The 19,504-nt window shown below is 43.9% G+C and overlaps 1 protein-coding gene across 4 annotated transcripts in view; it reads left to right on the top strand.

Annotated features, from left to right (window-relative positions):
- The first annotated feature begins 64 nt into the window (after positions 1-64).
- The window catches only part of FAM184B (family with sequence similarity 184 member B), a 155,034-nt gene continuing 135,594 nt past the window's right edge, over positions 65-19,504 (top strand). For 3 of the 4 annotated variants that reach the window (XM_068267737.1, XM_068267732.1, XM_068267719.1), the window contains exon 1: positions 14,983-15,243. In XM_068267737.1, the coding sequence (XP_068123838.1) occupies positions 15,118-15,243 (126 nt within the window). In that variant the 5' untranslated portion in view covers positions 14,983-15,117. Of the gene's footprint in view, positions 86-9,773; positions 9,885-14,982; positions 15,244-19,504 lie in introns of those variants that run through there. The other variant, XM_068267727.1, reaches the window with a different exon arrangement.

The following is a 19,504-nucleotide window of genomic DNA, read 5'->3' as shown; positions in this document are numbered from 1 at the left end:
GGTGTGCTGCAAAATGCAAATAAGCTTCCTGACTTGGTGGTAATACTGTGAGGCTGTAATGGACCAGCTGTCAATATTCTAGAATGTACACATTCCATCTTTCTCGGTTTCTTTTGCAGGTCTCATTTATAGGTCTATGATAAGTAAATGCATTATTTAACGAGTGTTCATAAATTATATGCATATCATTCATTATATATTTTATAGCCTACACAAAGTATTTTTTAATATTCCTTTGTGATCATTGTAAGCAGCCGTATGACTTAATTTTGAATTCTTCACGGTTCTTATAAGTGGAGGTGTAGCTGGGGCCAGGGGGGTGTTTACCTAAATATTCCTCTGCCTTTTCCATTTCAGAAAGTTGGGGAAACAGGTGTGAAAATCGGTTACATACTAATAAGAGAGATGAGATTAAGGACTCGTTCACACTAGAAGTGTTTTTTTGCATTTTTATGCGCAGGCGATTTGTACAAATCGCCCTAAAAGTGCTTACACTATGCATTACAATGAGATAGTTCTCATTGGGGCGTTCTGTTTGCTTGCCACTGACAAAAGCGCTGCATGTACCATTTTCAGGGCGATTTCCCCTGAATGGAAGGTATAGGCAAATCGCAAAGCGTTTGAAAAAGTGCTTTGTATAGAGATTTCCCCAGCGCTTTAATGAATAAATACATTGTATTTATTTATTTCCGGGGCAAAGTAATCAGGAAGTGATTTAAATAATTGCTCTGCTAAAGTGCTTATAACACGCAGAGCAGCCCGATTAGAAAAATAAATCGCTCAGCGCAGGCGATAGCGCGAGCGCTATGCAATGTGAACAAGGCCTAAAGGAGAACTCCAGCCAGGTGTTTAGTAAGATGAAGAAGATTTATGTAACGTTCCGTATTTTATATCCCTCACCGCAAGAAACCAGCCTTAGGAGTTTGATCTAGGTCCCTGGGAATATGTTTAAGGGCTGTTGCACACCAAGAGTGCTTCTGAGCGTTTTTATAAACGCTAGCGCTTTGAAAAGCACTTGGCTAATATATTTGTATGGGATGGATCACACCAGAGCGATGTGATTTTTTTATCCAAAACGCAAACGCAGGTCCTGCAGCTATTCAGCCTCAATGTTAAGTATAGAAAAGTGGAAAATTGCTTCAAAAAGCGCTATAGCAGAGGGAATTTCCAAACTTTTTTTTTTTTTTTTTACAAAAGCTGTACAAAAATCACTATACCAAAACGCACCAAAAATCGGTAGACATAACTAGAAAATCGCAAGGCACATTCCTAGAATCGCTTAGGCAAATCACTTAAAAAAACGTTGCTATTATGCTAACGATTTTTGGTGTGCACTGCTCCTTAGGAAAGGATCACACTTGTGTCTGTGGGAATCTCAGGCGATACGTCGCAAGTGTTTTGCAGGACCATATGTGCGTATGGTGTTTGTTTTCACGCATGCATTTTTTGTTCTTTGCAGCAACCAGTGATTTCAATGAGAAATCCCATGCGTTGTGTGGTGCGGGTTGTATGTTCTTTCAATGCTATGCAGAATCGTGGATGTCTTCTGAAAACGCAGCGGCCGCGTAGCAAATCATTACATGTGATTTCATGTTACGGCGAAAAGCTGCCGAACTGCACCTGTGACACCTGCCTTAGGGCTATTTACCACTGGCTGTGTTTGGCAGCCTGTTTCCGATCACTTTTGAATCGCAAAACTCTAAGATATGCTATTAATGGAAGGTTTGCAGGAAGTCTGAGGAATTGAAGTTATTGTTGAACTGTTGTTGAACTGCCCACGATTGTCCAAATATGATCTGTTAACCGATTGATTTGCATAGGCACAGCTGGGTGATCAATCTGGTAACATACCATCATCGGGACAGTGGGAGAAGAATTGTTAGCTCACGTGGTCAAGTTTGTTTTTAGAGTTTTAAGTAGTGTGAACCATGTTTTGTATTAATAATTTTGCAGACTCAAGAATAAATTCATAAGCACATGTAGACGCTCTGGTTATTGCATTTTGGTTGAATATTGTTCAGGGTACCGGAGTGACTCCCCTTAAGGGTGGTGCAATATTGTTAACACGTGGCCGCCGAATATATGGTCGCAGCCCCACCATGATACAGTTTGGATCACATGGTAATCACATCCATTGGGTACGCCTGGAAGCTCCGTTCCTAAAACAGCTGTTACTGTGTGACAACTACTGCATGCTTCATTGGACTCAATGCCCATAGGGTGGTGTAGTGCACATCAGGGCTGTGGAGTCGGTACAAAAATCACACAACTCCAACTCCTCAGTTTATGAAACCTCCGACTCTAGGTACCGAAAATGGCCCCAACCTCGACTCTGACTCCTTAGTCTAATAATTACCAGGGCTGTGGAATGGTACAATAATCATCTGACTCGGACTCCTCAGTTTATAAAACCACCAACTCTGACTCCAGGTACCCAAAAATTGCTCTGATTCCGACTCCACAGCCCTGGTGCACATGTACCTTTGCGGCTCTCTTTCACTGATCTTATAGGCTAAAGCTGCAGCCTCAGTTGTAAAGCTGGTGTCTTGTGAAGGCTGTGGCGGAGATAAGTGATACATATGCCTTTACATTTACTTTGCAAGAGGCCTGGCTGAATTTCTTCTTTGTAATCATTATGGGAAGTGAGCAGGATGTTTATAGGGAAAATGTGACAAATCTAGCAGGAAAAAAAAAAGAATGCTTGCCTAATAGAAGCAATTTATCTCTAATGCTGGACATAGACGAGTCGTTTTTTCCCTTATCAATCGAGCTGCTGATGGCTCGATTGATAATATCCGACAGGTCCGATAACCCGCCGGATTGATTCCCCGCTCCATCCCCGTGGGCGGACAATAGCGGGGAATCGAGCAGAATATAAGGAGCGCCCGCGGTGACGAGCGGGAATCGAACCGGACGGCGGCAGGGACGCGGCGGGAGTTGATCCGTCGGCTAATCGAGCCGCCCGGTCGACCCATGTATCCCCAGCATTAGTCACCTTCATTTGGATCCTGGCAGCATTTCAGCATGTCATGTGTGCACACTTGCTAACAGAGGAGGTGCAGGAAGACTTAGACAAAAAAAGACAATAATATTTATATTGCGCTTTTCTCCTGGCATACTCAAAGCACCAGAGCTGCAGCCATTAGGACACACTCTATAGGCAGTAGCAGTGTTAGGGAGACTTGCCTAAGGTCTCCTACTGAATAGGTGCTGGCTTACTGAACAGGCAGAGCCGAGGTTCAAACACTGGTCTCCTGCGTCAGAGGCAGAGAGCCTTTAACCAGTACACTATTCAGCCACTGTAATGTAAAGCCTGAGAGAACTGAGGAAGGGTAACAGGGTGAGTTCACACTTTGCATATTGCTTAGCTTTGTGTTGCTACATGTGAATACACTGTCCATACTATTCTATGGTATTTTAACATGCCTGCATTGTAATGGACCACATTATTATATAGTGCAATGGTTAAGGGCTCTGCCTCTGATGTAGGAGAACAGGGTTCAAATCTTGCTCTTCCTATTTCAGTTAGCCAGCATCTATTCAGTAAGGAGTTCGAGTGGGCAAGACTCCCTAACACTGCTACTGCCTACTAAGTGTGCTCGAGTGGCTGCCTCGCAATCGCTTTGAGTCCGACAGGAGAAAAGCGCTATACAAAAAAAGAATTTATTATTATTCAAACTCACCTTTTACAGTGCATTTCTGAATAACGTGTGTGATAACGCCCTTGTTACATAGCAATTCCTCATGCTATGAAAATAACCATGGCCAGATTTCAGGCAAAGCTACAAAGGCCATGGCCTAGGGCAGCAAGAAACCAAGGGGTAGGCTGTAGGCAGCAGGTTGGCAGTAGCGGTTAGCCTGCTGAACATTCATCCTGCTACACAGAGTTTGCACATAGCGGTGGGCGGATACCAACAGCTGGATCCGGCACTTGGGAGATGAAGAGGCAGTTAACTGGCACTTGTAGTGATCTCTGAGCTACCCGTCACTCACTGAATGTGCCACTTGCCAAGCAGCTTACAATATAATCCTTGCCATCATGTCACTAACTGTCCTCAAAGAAGCTTATAATATAATCTCTGACATCACTTTACTAACTGTCCTCAGAGGAGCCTCCAATCGAATCCCTGCCGTGTTGAGGGTAAAGTTTAGTATGCTGACGGTCCGGGGGCAGCTGGTGATAGTGGACCTTGGGCGGTAAAATGTACAAAACCGGCACTGAAAATAACATGCAGAGTGCTCGTTGCGTTATACAATGTGTGAAGTTAGACGAAGGCTGCGCATTTGAGAATATGAATCAAGAAAATATGATGGGAGAGGACAGTTGTTTAGCTATTGGCTTACAGTTATCTGGGCGCTATGGTCCCATTAAAGTGAATGTTTACCAGTAAAAAAAAGAAAAAGTCAGATACTCACCTAAGGAGAGGGAAGGCTCGGTCCTAATGAGCCTTCCCTCTCCCGGTGCCCGGTCCCGCGCAGGATCCCCCGTGGCAGTATTCGACCAGTTCGGTCAAATATCGCCACTTCCGCATGCCTTCGGGAGCTTTCGGAGGTCTTCGGGAGCACTCGGGCTCCGGATGACGCGGCCGCTCCATACTACGCATGCGCGAGCGCCCTCTATGACGCACTCGCGCGTACGTAGTATGGAGCGGCCCGTCTTCAGAAGCCCGAGTGCTCCCGAAGACCTCCGAAGTCCCTGCGGCGGCGGACGCGAACGGGGGAGCCAGCGCAGCACCGAAGGTACCGGGAGAGGAGAGGGAAGGCTCATTAGGACCGAGCCTTCCCTCTCCTTAGGTGAGTATCTGACTTTTTCTTTTTTTTACCGGTACCCATTGGCTTTAAAAGAACGCTCATGTGTGTCTTCTTTTCTTCTTGTGTGAGTGCTTCCTTTTACTGGGCATATGCAATTTAGAGAACCCCACATGCCCAGTTAAATGCTTTCATTCCCGTGCAATGGGCATGCACAGTTTGTGAACTTGTTCATGCCCAGTGCATACAGTGGCTTGCAAAAGTATTCGGCCCCCTTGAAGTTTTCCACATTTTGTCACATTACTGCCACAAACATGAATCAATTTTATTGGAATTCCACATGACAGACCAATACAAAGTGGTGTACACGTGAGGAATGGAACGAAAATCATGCATTATTCCAAACATTTTTTACAAATCAATAACTGCAAAGTGGGGTGTGCGTAATTATTCAGCCCCCTGAGTCAATATTATGTAGAACCACCTTTTGCTACAATTACAGCTGCCAGTATTTTAGGGTATGTCTCTACCAGCTTTGCAGATCTAGAGACTGAAATCCTTTCCCATTCTTCTTTGCAAAACAGCTCCAGCTCAGTCAGATTAGATGGACAGCATTTGTGAACAGCAGTTTTCAGATCTTGCCACAGATTCTCAATTGGATTTAGATATGGACTTTGACTGGGCCATTCTAACACATGGATATGTTTTGTTTTAAACCATTCCGTTGTTGTCCTGGCTTTATGTTTAGGGTCATTGTCCTGCTGGAAGGTGAACCTCCACCCCAGTGTCAAGTCTTTTGCAGACTCCAAGAGGTTTTCTTCCAAGATTGCCCTGTATTTGGCTCCATCCATCCTTCCATCAACTTTGACCAGCTTCCCAGTCCCTGCTAAAGAGAAGCAACCCCAGAGCATGATGCTGCCACCACGATATTTGACAGTAGGGATGGTATGTTCTGAGTGATGTGCAGTGTTAGTTTTCTGCCACACATAGCGTTTTGCATTTTGGCCAAAAGTTAAATTTTGGTCTCATCCGACCAGAGCACCTTCTTCCACATGTTTGCTGTGTCCCCCACATGGCTTGTGGCAAACTGCAAACAGGACTTCTTATGCTTTTCTGTTAACAATGGATTTCTTCTTGTCACTCTTCCACAAGGGCCCGTTTCCACTATAGCGTTGCGGAATCGCCGGCGAATCACCGCAGGCAAATCGCATGCGGGTGCGATTCCGCATGCGTTTTTTGCCGCGATTTCGCATGCGATTTCGCATAGGTAAGGCTGTATGCGAATTTAACCATGTCACTGCCTGTGTAAATTAACATTAATACCTATGCGAAATCGCATGCGAAATCGCGGCAAAAAACGCATGGGGTAAACGCATGCGATTTCCCTATTAAATACATTGCGTGCGATTCGCCTGCATTCCACACGCAGGCGAATTCTGAGGGCCCTACCCTGCAGATTTTTCTTGCACAGAAAAACGTGCGGGGAAACGCACAAGTGGAAACAGTCCCATCCACTTGTACTGACTGTGCGAATCCGCATGCGGGCAACGCATGCGGATTCGCGATAGTGGAAACGGGCCCTAAGAGCCAACTTTGTGCAGTGCACGACTAATAGTTGTCCTATGGACAGAGTCCCCCACCTGAGCTATAGATCTCTGCAGTTCGTCCAGAGTTACCATGGGCCTCTTGACTGCATTTCTGATCAGCGCTCTCCTTATTCAGCCTGTGAGTTTAGGTGGATGGCCTTGTCTTGGTAGGTTTACAGTTGTGTCATACTCCTTCCATTTCTGAATGATCGCTTGAACAGTGCTCCTTGGGATGTTCAAGGCTTTGGAAATCTTTTTGTAGCCTAAGCCTGCTTTAAATTTCTCAATAACCTTATCCCTGACCGGTCTGGTGTGTTCTTTGGACTTCATGGTGTTGTTGCTCCCAATATTCTCTTAGGCCTAGTTCACACCGAGCGGTTTTTGGAGCGATCCACCGGCTGCATCCGCCTGGAAAAATGCTTGGCTAATGTATTGCAATGGGATGGTGCACACCGGCGGTTTGAGGTTTTTGCCAAGCCGCAAACACGCCTCCTGCTGCGCGTTTGCGGTTTGCTAAAAAACCTCAAACCGCCGGTGTGCACCACACATTGAAATACAATAGCCAAGCGTTTTCACTGGCTGATGCGGCTGGTGGATCGCATACAAAATCCGCTTGGTGTGCACCCGGCCAAATATCTGCTCTCTGCTCCCAAAACTGCTAGCGTTTTGACGATCTGCTAGCGGTTTTGGTGTGCACTGGGCCTTAGACAACCTCTGAGGCCGTCACAGAGCAGCTATATTTGTATTGACATTAGATTACACACAGCTGCACTCTATTTTGTCATTAGCACTCATCAGGCAATGTCTATGGGCAACTGACTGCACTCAGACCAAAGGGGGCTGAATAATTACGCACACCCCACTTTGCAGTTATTGATTTGTAAAAAATGTTTGGAATCATGTATGATTTTCGTTCCACTTTTCACGTGTACACCACTTTGTATTGGTCTTTCATGTGGAATTCCCAAAAAATTGATTCATGTTTGTGGCAGTAATGTGACAAAATGTGGAAAACTTCAAGGGGGCCGAATACTTTTGCAAGCCACTGTATGTGCTCGCTCATGGCCACTTCCATCTTATTGGCTGCCAGTTGATTAAGTAAAAAGCAGTTTTAATGGAGTACCCTGGAGCTCAGTGACACCTGGGCTTCGAGCCAATCAAATTGCCTAAGGATGAATGGACATGACTTGAACCACGAGCCATGTCCATTCGTAAAAGTAAAAAATGTTGTTAAAAAACATTGAACAGTTCCTGGTAACTTTCAGGAGAGTGTATAGTACCATCTAGTGGAAAAAAGTTAAATAAAGTAAAAAAATAAGTAAGTGAATAAATTTAATAATTATTAAAACCTTATTAACCACCAGCTCCCCCATAGCTACCAAACATGGACACCTCTTAAAAAAGTAAAAAAGAAAAATGAATAGTTACTTTAGAGTCTGAGCTTTTTTGAATATATATGTAATGAGGGTATATTACTGTGATTTTAGCAAATAAGGGCTTGTAATTATTGATTGGGTGTTAAAAAGCAGAAAAAATACACCTTTATTTCCAAATAATATATTGTCGCCATACATTGTACTAGGGATATAATTTACCGTAAATAATCAGGACAAATGGGCAAATAAAATGCGTGGGTTTTATTTACAGTAACATTTTTATTTTAAAACTATAAGGCAGTGTTTCTCAAACCTGTCCTCATGACTCCCCAATGGTTCATGTTTTGAAAGCAACATCGCCTATATACAGGTGGGGTAATTAGGGTCTCAGCTACATGGAATCCACCTAGCTAAGACAGTAATTACCCCACCAGTTTATAGTTGAGGTTGCCTGCAAAACATGCACCATTGGGGAGTCACAAGGATGGGTTTGAGAAGCACTGCTCTGGGGTATGGAATTGAAGAAAGTCAGTTTTTTTAGTTTTTTCCTTTTTTTTCCGATAAAATGCATAGAAAATAAAGTAATTACTGAAAACAAGTATGCAAAAACAAAAAAAAAGGGTTAGATCATTTCGGTGTGATAAGCAGGGATAAAGTTATGGCCACATGAATGGGAGGAACGCTGACAGGGGAAAATGGCTCTTGGCAGTAAGGGTAAAATAGCCTGTGGGGTGAAGTTTTATCTTAAAGGAGTTATCCAGGCATTGTAAAGAAAATAAAGGCTACTTACCAGGGGCTTCCTCCAGCCCCAAGCTCCCAGGACCTCCCTCGCCGCACCTCTACGCGCAGCCATTCGCCGGAGCTCCGTCCCGGTCCCCGGCGATGACGTCAGAGCGACCTCCAGGTCGCTCTGTACTGCGCCTGCGCGAGCGGCGCTGTCAATCACCGCCACGTGGGCCGGAGCGGACCGCACAGGCCCACGTGGCGGTGATTGACAGCGCCGCTCGCGCAGGCGCAGTACAGAGCGACCTGGAGGTCGCTCTGACGTCATCGCCGGGGACCGGGACGGAGCTCCGGCGAACGGCTGCGCGCAGAGGTGCGGCGAGGGAGGTCCTGGGAGCTTGGGGCTGGAGGAAGCCCCCGGTAAGTAGCCTTTATTTTCTTTATAATGCCCGGATAACTCCTTTAACCACTAAGGCCCCATTCACACTTGAGCGGGAATCGCGTGATTCCCACTCAGTGCAAAACACTAGCGGTTTTTAAAAACTGCTAGCCTATGTAAGCCTATGGCAGTGTTCTCACTGTGGTTAGTGTTAACTGCAAACGTGTAACACTGCAGCGTTTTGCAGGCGATTCGCGTTTGCGATTAGCATGCATAGCATCGCTAATCGCGACCGCTCCAAAAACACTACAGTGTCCAGTGATTTTTCCGCGTTAATCATGGAAAAATCACTCCTTCAAAACGCTAGTGGTAATCGCCAGCATTTTGCGCTTTTAGCTGTGAATGGGGCCTTAGGGCTGATTCACACTGGAAGAGCTTTCTAAACGTGCCCTAGTTAAACCTGAACCTGAATCTAGCTCTAACCAAACTTTCACACTAACTCTAATTTGTCCTCCCTGACCCCAAAATTAGCAGCATATGCCTGATTAAAGGGAAGTTATTCATTTGGTACAATTTCTTTTTCTTTTCTTTTTTTTTTTGGTTGGGGGGGGGGTTTAACACATCTTAGAAGACTTAACATTTAGGAACATTAGGTTCACGCATGGTTCATGGCCTGGGGAAAGTCTAGGGCCCTAGAAGATGCTACACCCCACCCACCCATTACATGTTACAAAAAAAAGTCAGGTGACCATCAGTGTTGGGCAAAAACTGCTATCTTGCCTAGGGCCCCATTTCATCTTAATTCTTTTCTGCATGTAACACGTCACTTTAGGGTTCCTTGTATGCAAATCATTGCTCATTAAATAAGTGTGCACTTAAACATAAGAGTTACAACTTGCCTTAACGCTTTTTTTTTCTTGCAAATCAACTCCAGCATCTGATATCTGTTTCTCTTTGCAGCAGCATTCCTAAGGACATCTAAGGTTCGTCATAGACATGAGATGACAGTTGCTTGTTCCAGCTGTCTTCAGATAGATTGGAAGAAAGACAGAAGACTCTTATCATCCAAAGGTACTCATGGGGAAAAAAATCTATCAGACATTGGGTGAAGCAGGGCTTTTCGGAACCTGCCTCGAACCACGCAGCCTCGAAGCTTGGCGCAGCTATAGCAGTAATGCTAAATTCCGCGCATGGGGTAATTCTGGGATCCGGCGATTGCACGGAAACCAAATTACTACACACACACACCGAATTTGTGTGGCAGCAGTGTGAGCTGTCATTCGGTTCACCCTGCCCCGTAAAGCTCTGGTGCCAGGACGCCATATACACTCATTGGGAGTATCCAAGGAGAAGACACATGTTTAGTATCCTGCTTGCAGCCATGCCTCCATGTCATCAGATTTTATTTGCTCATTTAACAAGCATGGTAATGGAGATGGTAAGATTTCACAAATATTATACAACCAGATTGCTAGGTGTTGTAATGCCTGGTACACACCATGCAATTTTCCCATCAGATCGACGGGGCATTTCACATTATCCAGTAATTTTCAGCATGTCCAATCTGCTTATGATTAAGGCTTGTAGAGAGACAAAGTGTAGAGAAACCGAGAGCTCAATATAGTGTAGTATGTTAAGCATAAATGAAGTAAAGGTTATCGTGAGAAAATTATACTCACAAACATGGGTTACCACACAGGCAACCACAGTATAGGCAGGTGAGGAGATTAGACCTGTCCTCACTCAGGGATAAGAATTCGCTCTCTGTAGATGCGAAAGGGGGTAGATCACCCCTCCACCAGGGGTGGACACGGTATAGCAGTAGGAGAACAGAGGCGCCAGCAGGATAAAAGTGGATAAAAACTTTAAAATTTGCTGGGAGGAAGTGGTGGACTTACCTCCATAAAGCAGACACGAAAGACTGTCTGAATAGTAGTCACATTTATTAATTAGTACCCCAAAACAGTGCAACGCGTTTCGCAGGCCCAGCCCGCTTCATCAGGCAATAAAAATGGGGACAAGACAGAATTTCAGCAATAGCAGGTGTAGCGCCTCAGTCTACTGAGGCGCTACACCTGCTATTGCTGAAATTCTGTCTTGTCCCCATTTTTATTGCCTGATGAAGCGGGCTGGGCCTGCGAAACGCGTTGCACTGTTTTGGGGTACTAATTAATAAATGTGACTACTATTCAGACAGTCTTTCGTGTCTGCTTTATGGAGGTAAGTCCACCACTTCCTCCCAGCAAATTTTAAAGTTTTTATCCACTTTTATCCTGCTGGCGCCTCTGTTCTCCTACTGCTGCTTATGATTGAGAAAGCTCATGAGTTCTGTGGAGTACTGATCTCAAAATCGATCCCTTTCTTGATTGGAAGCAGGTCGGAAATGCTGGAAATTATCAAACAACAGGAAATGTCCTGTCGGTCTGATCTGAAAATTGCATGGTGTGTACTAGGAATAAAGGTAGCCATACACAATAATTTTTGCCCAGTCAATTCCGCTCTAATCAGAATTTATTCAGAGAGGAATTGATTTTTTCCATACACAGCAGAAGGATGTTCAACAGATTCCAGCAGGGAGTGTATTAAAAATCCATCAAACAGCAGGGTTGCACTGTGTAATGCAGTGCAATGCTATGGGCTACCAATCGATCACTGCTAATACCCTGCCTCCGATTGACCAAAATCTTCCACCCTGCCCACACACTGTACAACTTCCAATAGATTTCAGTATGACATTTATTGGAAATCGTCCTAGCGTAATCATTGCCTGCTGAGCTGTCCCCCAAGTCTATAAGTGTCCCCCCATGCCCGTTCTTAGTGTAAGGGAAGCACAGTGGCGTAATGGATAGCACACTCATCTTGCAGTGATGGGTCCCCAGTTTGATGCCCAGCCAGGGCACTATCTGCATGGAGTATGTATGTTCTCCATGTGTCTGCGTGGGGTTCCTCCTACATCTCAAAAACATACAGATAACTTAATTGGCTTCCCCCTAAAACCTGCCCTAGACTACAATGAACATTTGAGTATGGTAGGGATTAGATTGTGAGGGATGAGGGACAGTTAGTGACAAGACTATAAAAAACGTTGTAAATAAGGTTCCCCCCACCCTGTGCTGACGCAAATCCTGGCCTCCTCCGGTGTCTGGCATCACAGCAAATGCCGTTAGCCAGAAAAGGATTAAGATGAATTCGGACCCCAGTCAAGGTAGCAGTTTTTGCCCACCATAGATGGTCACCTGGCTTTTTTTTAGCAAGATTTGGTGGGGAGTAGCATCCACCAGGCTCAACAGACTCTCTCCGGGCCCTAGGCAGCTGCCCTGCACGCCTTGTGGATGATGCGGCTCTGCCTGTGCCATGTGACTTGGAGCATGTAGAGAAGTCTCAACATGCACCAGTGTCACGTGGAACATGCGCTCATGTCAGCCAGGAGCCGGCTGGCGGACAGGTGAGCCTTTAAAGAAATCCTGTAACTAAAAAAAAACTCCCGTAGGGGTACTCACCCTCCGGATCATATTGAGGCTTCCCCCGTCCTCCTCGGTCCCACAGCGGCGGCGATAAAGCTCCCGAACAGCGGGGATGTAAATATTTACCTTCCCAGTTCCAGCGCAGGCACAGCATCAGCTCTCCGCTTCGGAGATAGACGGAAATATCCGATTGCTGTCAGGTCGCTCTACTGCGCAGTAGAGCGGCCCCAACGGAGTCCGGCTATTTTCACCTACTGTATCTCCGTGCGGAAAGCCGCAACAGCGCCCCTGCTGGAGCCAGGAAAGGTAAATAAATCAGCGCTTATCAGTGCTTGTCAGGCTTGTCGAGGGAGGATTCTGGGACACTTCAGGGAAGCCAGCGCTGGACTGCCTGCAGCTACAGGGGAGGGGGAAGCTTCATTGGGACCCTGAGGCTTCCCCCTCCCGAGGTGAGTACCCCCCAGGGGGAACTTTTTTTTGTTACAGGTTCTGTTTAACACTGCACAGTAGTAAGGGACGGCATTTATACACTTGTGGGGGCACCTGCTGGAGGTCTGTCTATATGGCAATATAAGACGCTAAGATTTAATTTCATTCGATCCATTCAACTGATTTCTGTCACATATCGATTGAAACAATCAGGCAGCCATGTTGCAGTGCTGATTCTCTTCCGATTTAATTAAATTATCCAATCAGAAGGTTCACGGCCCACAATATTGAGTAATATATTAATATCCTAAAGGTGCCCATTAACAGGACAATTTTTTCATCAGATGCAGTCTTTCGACACACTTTTTACAATCATATGTAAATGAACGGTAATTATCAATTGTTCCCATAAACGGGTCAATTAGGGCTTTACTATCTTCAGATAGGTAGATCCAACTTTTGGATCGATTACATTATCTGGTCCCATCAGCCAAAGAATCGTTTTACATTGATTTTCACCACACACTATGCAGTTTTTTGTACAATTTGATAACAAAAAGTATGTCAAAGGTTGCATCTAATGAAAAAATTGTAGTGTTAATGTACACCTTAAAGCGGAAAATAACCCTGCATTTCAACTTTGCTCTAAAACATTATATGCAAAAAAAAATTTTTTTTACTAGACCAGCATTGTAAGGGTTAAACACAGAGGTTTAAATTTCCGTGGAGAGATATGCAGAAGTTCAGATTGTTACATTCTATTTAGTTAAATGTATCTATTGAGAAATGTTACACACTCTTTGGCTGTCCTCCAGCTCCTTCTCAGTCAGAGAGAGTGAGTCACATTCAACACTTAGATACATTTATGTAAACAAAATGTATCTATGTCAGCTTCAGATGCGTCTGCAGAAATCTCCAGGAACTTTAAAGCACTGTGTAACCCTTCCAATGCTGGTCTAGTAAAAAAAAATGCTGGTTGCAAAAAATATACTGTAAATAATGTTTTAGAGCAAAGTTGAAATGCAGGGTTATATTCCGCTTTAAAGGTGGCCACACATGATACAATAAAATTATCCAATTTTACGGCACTTCGATAAAGACGATCGTATGTCCCGAAAAATCTAAGCTTCTTTTTTTCTTATTCAAGCAAGAAATCTGATCGCTCTACCATTTTTATTCGATAAAAGTCTGTTGAGAGTGCTTGATTTTTCTAATCAATTTTTATGAAAATTGAATGGTATGTGGTAGATTGTCAATTTCCATATATATACTTATACAAGCAATTTTATAGAGTTTTCAATCATTTTTTTCATAATTGGTCAGATTTTTTAAATGTTACAATCTGTCAGAAAAATGTATTGCAATTCTTGAATTGAAAAGATATTTTAGAAATTGTACGGTGCGTGGCCACTTTATAAGTGGCCACAAGCCATACAATTTTTTAAATATCTGTTGAATTTAAGAAATGCAATCAATTTTTTCTGACTGATTGGAACATTTAAAAAATATGACCAATGTACCACACACGTATGTTCAATCTTTCCCCAATTATGATAAAAATCATTGGAAACTCTGACAAAATTGCTAGGGTGTGTATATTCATAAATTGACAATCTAACACACACCATACAATCTTTAGAAAGATTGAAGAAAAATATGGCATAAAAAAATCGAAAAAAAATGGAAATCCGATCGGATTTTCCAGCCGAATTAAAAAACAGTTCACAATTTTTTCGGGAGATCCGATCGTTTTTATCGAATTACCGTAAAATCGGATCATTTTATTGTATTGTGTGTGTCCACCTTTAGAGTGGAGAAGATTGTACAATCAAGATTGTATGGTGTATGCCTAGCTTAAGATATTACATCTTCACCTATTGAGTTTTCTGAAACTCTTTCACCAGAACATTGAAATTGGTGATTAATTTCAGCCAGCCACAACTCCTTTTCATAATGTGTACCGGGGCCCTGCGGTTTCTTCTTACGCCTCTGCGTTGTGTCTGTCTATCCATCACTTTCTTTACTGCATTATTTTTATGCCCGGGAAGGAGAATGTGAGCCGCAGAGTGCAGTGTTAACGTTCTATGTGCTTGGCTGGGAATATTCCAGTCTGGCTCAGTGCTAGCACTGTCTGCGAGCAGAAATGCATACTAAAAAGAATTCCCGGCATCTCTCTGTCAGCTTTTTAGTCCAATAAGGGAAGACACAGTCACTCAGCAGCACATGCTGCAGCCTCTGTAGGCTGGCTGCATTCTGAAGGATCAGGACATCTGCAGTTACAAGAAAGGCGTGCGGGGGCCTGGACACAGCCCCTCCTGTGCGGCCACTGCCTCGTACTGTACACAAATCCTATCGCAGGGTGTGCAGCTCTGCACCCACTTGCTGAGCTTTCTTCCTTCACACCCGACAGGATGGCCACAGGGAAAAATCACCAGCATGGCAAGTATAATGGATCCAAACCCAGCCCTTTATTATCTCCGGAATACACTGAGGAACTTCACGTTAAGATGTGCAAGAAGATCGCTCAACTAACTAAGGTAGGAAACCTCACGGCCAATGTGACTGATGGTCAGAGGTACAGGTTTTGTGGCGCTGTCATTTACTAATATTTATGAAAACTGGGTTATATTGTTTTTATGACACTGGGATTATCTTTACCTTTAGTAACACATCCTGCCTGTTGTTGTTTTTGTTATTATTATTAAGCTAACACTCCTCATAGCTAACACATTGGGAATCAGTCAGTCATCACAACATCAGTAGGGCTGACAGTCATCCCTGCCACAGTCATACACCCACCTTGATTAGTTAGCTAGCAACTGGGCTATTAGTGTAGCTGATGACTACAGCGTCGCTGCTGCGTCTCATGATCCGTGGCTGGAGAAACACATGAATGGGTATTTTTTTCAGCTGCTTCTGGCAATGTACTGATTGCTAAAACCAGCTTATTTCTCTTTTTTTATTCGCTCGTCATATTGATTGATAGGATGTTCGGTGTGTGTGTGTGTAGTACACAGGTTTATTTAATAATAGCACATTGGCAGGATCTGGGAGGATATGTTAGGTCACCCTGTACCTGTTATGAATTTGCAGTGCTCAGCACTATAGGAGTGATACATTCTGCTAGGATGCTGATTTAGTAAGGTTAGAGAACACTGGGGAGTGTTTACGTGATCCAGCCAATAGGCAGATTTTTTTTTTAAAAGTCTATGCTGCCATGGGGCAAAAGTTTATAACCTTCGCCTGGGTCATATCAGAATTGCTGAAGGTCACAGAATTAGCAAGTTTGACTGCAGTTCTATGAATATACCCTCAATGACCACCTTTTGTTTAATAAGTCCAGGTTCTCCTGGGATCATCATTACCCCTTTCCAATCTTATGTCGGACTATGTGTGACCTTTGCATTTTCCTCCATAGGACCAATGTCAGACATAGTCCGGCACAGGAAAACTTGCTGCTGCTAGATGGCGCTGTTGCAGGATAAAATCCGACACAACGTCACTTTGTACAGATCAAAGTGTCGGACTAAGTCCAATTTTTCGATTACTATGGGCGCTGCTGCTGCATCTAGCCTGGCTCGGCATTCTGATATGAATCAAAGTGTCAAACAAAGGTCAAAGCTTTTATGTTCTCCAGCACCATAGCGGGTGCTATGCAGGCCGCAGCAAAAATGGGTGTGGCCATAACCTGTAGCAAAGAAATGGGCGTGACCATGACCGGATGAGGGCGGAGCTAACTGTAATTTAAAGTGAACCCAAAGTGAGAGTGATATGGAGGCTGCCATATTTATTTCCTTTTAAACAATACTAGTTGCCTGGCAGCCCTGCTGAACTATTTGGCTGCAGTAGTGAACTGAATTACACCAGAAACAAGCATGCAGCTAATCTTGTCAGGTCTGACAATATTGTCAGAAACCCCTGACCTGCTGTATGCTTGTTCAGGGTCTATGGTTGAAAGAATTAGAGGCAGAGGACCAGCACGGCAGCCAGGCAACTGGTATTGCTTAAAAGGAGATACATATGGCAGCCTCAATATTATTCTCACCTTCGGGTTCCCTTTAAAAGTGCAACGCAAAGACAGTGGGCCCAAGTTTTGTTGACCCTTTCCCCAGAAAATTCACATAATTGTGCAGGTTTTCTCAAGGAAATACACATAATGAGAGCAGATTTGCCCCGAAAATACATTCAATCAAGTTGGCAGATTTGACCAAAAAACATGTTCAATCATGTGGAAGATTTGACCAGAAAACACATTCAATCATGTGGAAGATTTGACCAGAAAACACATTCAATCATGTGGCAGATTTGACCAGAAAATATGTTCAATCATGCGGCAGATTTTACCAGAAAATAGTTCAATCATGTCGGTAGATTTGACTAGAAAATACGTGCAATCATGTCGGCAGATTTGACTAGAAAATACGTGCAATCATGTCGGCAGATTTGACCAGAAAATACGTGCAATCATGTGAAAGATTTGACCAGAAAATACGTGCAATCATGTCGGCAGATTTGACCAGAAAATACGTGCAATCATGTGGAAGATTTGACCAGAAAATACGTGCAATCGTGTCGGCAGATTTGACCAGAAAATATGTGCAATCAAGTGGCAGATTTGACCAGAAAATACGTGCAATCATGTGGCAGATTTGACCAGAAAATACATGCAATCATGTGGCAGATTTGACCAGAAAACACATTCAATCATGTGGAAGATTTGACCAGAAAACACATTCAATCATGTGGCAGATTTGACCAGAAAATATGTTCAATCATGCGGCAGATTTTACCAGAAAATAGTTCAATCATGTCGGTAGATTTGACTAGAAAATACGTGCAATCATGTCTGCAGATTTGACTAGAAAATACGTGCAATCATGTCGGCAGATTTGACCAGAAAATACGTGCAATCATGTGGAAGATTTGACCAGAAAATACGTGCAATCATGTCGGCAGATTTGACCAGAAAATACGTGCAATCATGTGGCAGATTTGACCAGAAAATACATGCAATTATGTGGCAGATTTGACCAGAAAATACGTGCAATCTTTCGGCAGATTTGACCAGAAAATACGTGCAATCATGTGGCAGATTTGACCAGAAAATACGTGCAATCATGTGGCAGATTTGACCAGAAAATACGTGCAATCATGTGGCAGACCTGACCAGAACATACACCTGCTAATATAAATAAATAAAAAAACATTTACTCACCTACAGCAGACCTCCTGTCCCGGCCTCTGTCCGGCACGCAGCTCCCACGATCCTCTGCAGCCAGCAACTGAAACTCCCGCGCTGAGAGCAGGGCTACGGGAAAATGGCGCCCAAAGCCCTTCACTTCAGACTCAAAGTCTCCAGAGCAGGGCTTCGGACGCCATTTTACCGTAGCCCTGCTCTGCCGGAGCTGCGGGCTGCTGCTGCCGGTGAACTGACACGATGTCTATTAGACGCCGAAAGTCAGTTCACGCTGGGGGGTGCTTTAGGGGTGCTTGGAGAATTTTAGGGGGTGCTTCAGCACCCCCTGGCGCCGCCACTGTACCTACGTTATGCTAGCACGCATGCAAGGGGTGGAGCTACAGCGCACAACCTTCTGTTGGCCCCGCCCCCACCACAGATGCCAGTCACCTTCCTATAATGCAGGGAGGTACAGGCCCTCCAGATACCTGCCGCCACCGCAGATTCCCAATCACAAATGTCCCTTCAGCACACCAGAAAGAATTAAAGTGTAACTGTCGGCATACAATCAAAAATCAATTCTTTATTTTTATCTGGTAAACAAATAATAAGGATGCTAACCAGGCAATCCAAAAGTTAAAATCACTATTATTTTTCTTGTTGATAAATGATCATTCCCCAGTTTACCTGACTCTTATTTGGTACACACAAAATTTGATACACAAAAAGGAAGTTGCATGGAAGGAGGGGCATCCTGGGTTGTCCTTTTTTGCTTCTGTACATCCCCTCAGACTTAACTAATGCAGCCTGATTGGCTGAAGCCTCTTTTCCCCCTGTCTTCCCCTCCCTACACCTCTGTTCCTCTCTGATTGGCTCAATATTTCTCATGCTGAGACAATGCACTTTCAATAGTGATGGGCGGCAAATCAGGCAGAGGAGACTAATGCTGGGAATACACGGTTCGTTTTTGCCTTCGTTTAAACCTTCGTTTCGATTGTGCCTTTTGTCCTTTTCGATCCCGAAATAATCGGTCATATAGTTAATATCACCACCCACGGTTTCGTTTTTTTTTCCGATTCTGATGGTTTCGTTTTTCCAATGATCGAAGGCTGCAAAGAAACGAAACGAAAATCCCTTTTTACAGGGACGGACTAGCATAAACGAATATATAATCGATCTGAACAGCCATCAAGCCTACCAATGGCTCGATTAGATGGATAAAGAGAGATAATATCAAACATGTTCGATCACTAGTCGTTCGTTTTTGGGGTCTATTAATCGAAACTATAATGAGATTATGACTATTTTCACATACGTTTTCAACACTCGATTCGTTTACCGAACGAATCGAAGGTTTAAACGAAGGCAAAAACGAACCGTGTATTCCCAGCATTAGGGAGGAAATGACATCAGAATTGGCTTCAAAATAGCCACACTTAAAATGTGAAATGCTAAGAAGGATTTTCTCTTTTTTTACTGTAGGAAAATCACTAAACTCAAAACGTGGACAGTGCAATACATATGTTATGTAAGTAGAGCAAGTATTTATCTACTTATTGATGTGTTTATTTTTTCTGAGATAGTATGGGCTGACAGCTCCTCTTTAAGTACTGGGGGGAACA

Source organism: Hyperolius riggenbachi, chromosome 1, assembly GCF_040937935.1.
Source record: "Hyperolius riggenbachi isolate aHypRig1 chromosome 1, aHypRig1.pri, whole genome shotgun sequence".
NCBI lineage: Eukaryota > Metazoa > Chordata > Amphibia > Anura > Hyperoliidae > Hyperolius > Hyperolius riggenbachi.
The sequence above is the reverse complement of the archived record's forward strand: the minus strand, read 5'-3'. Positions and strand labels throughout refer to the sequence as shown.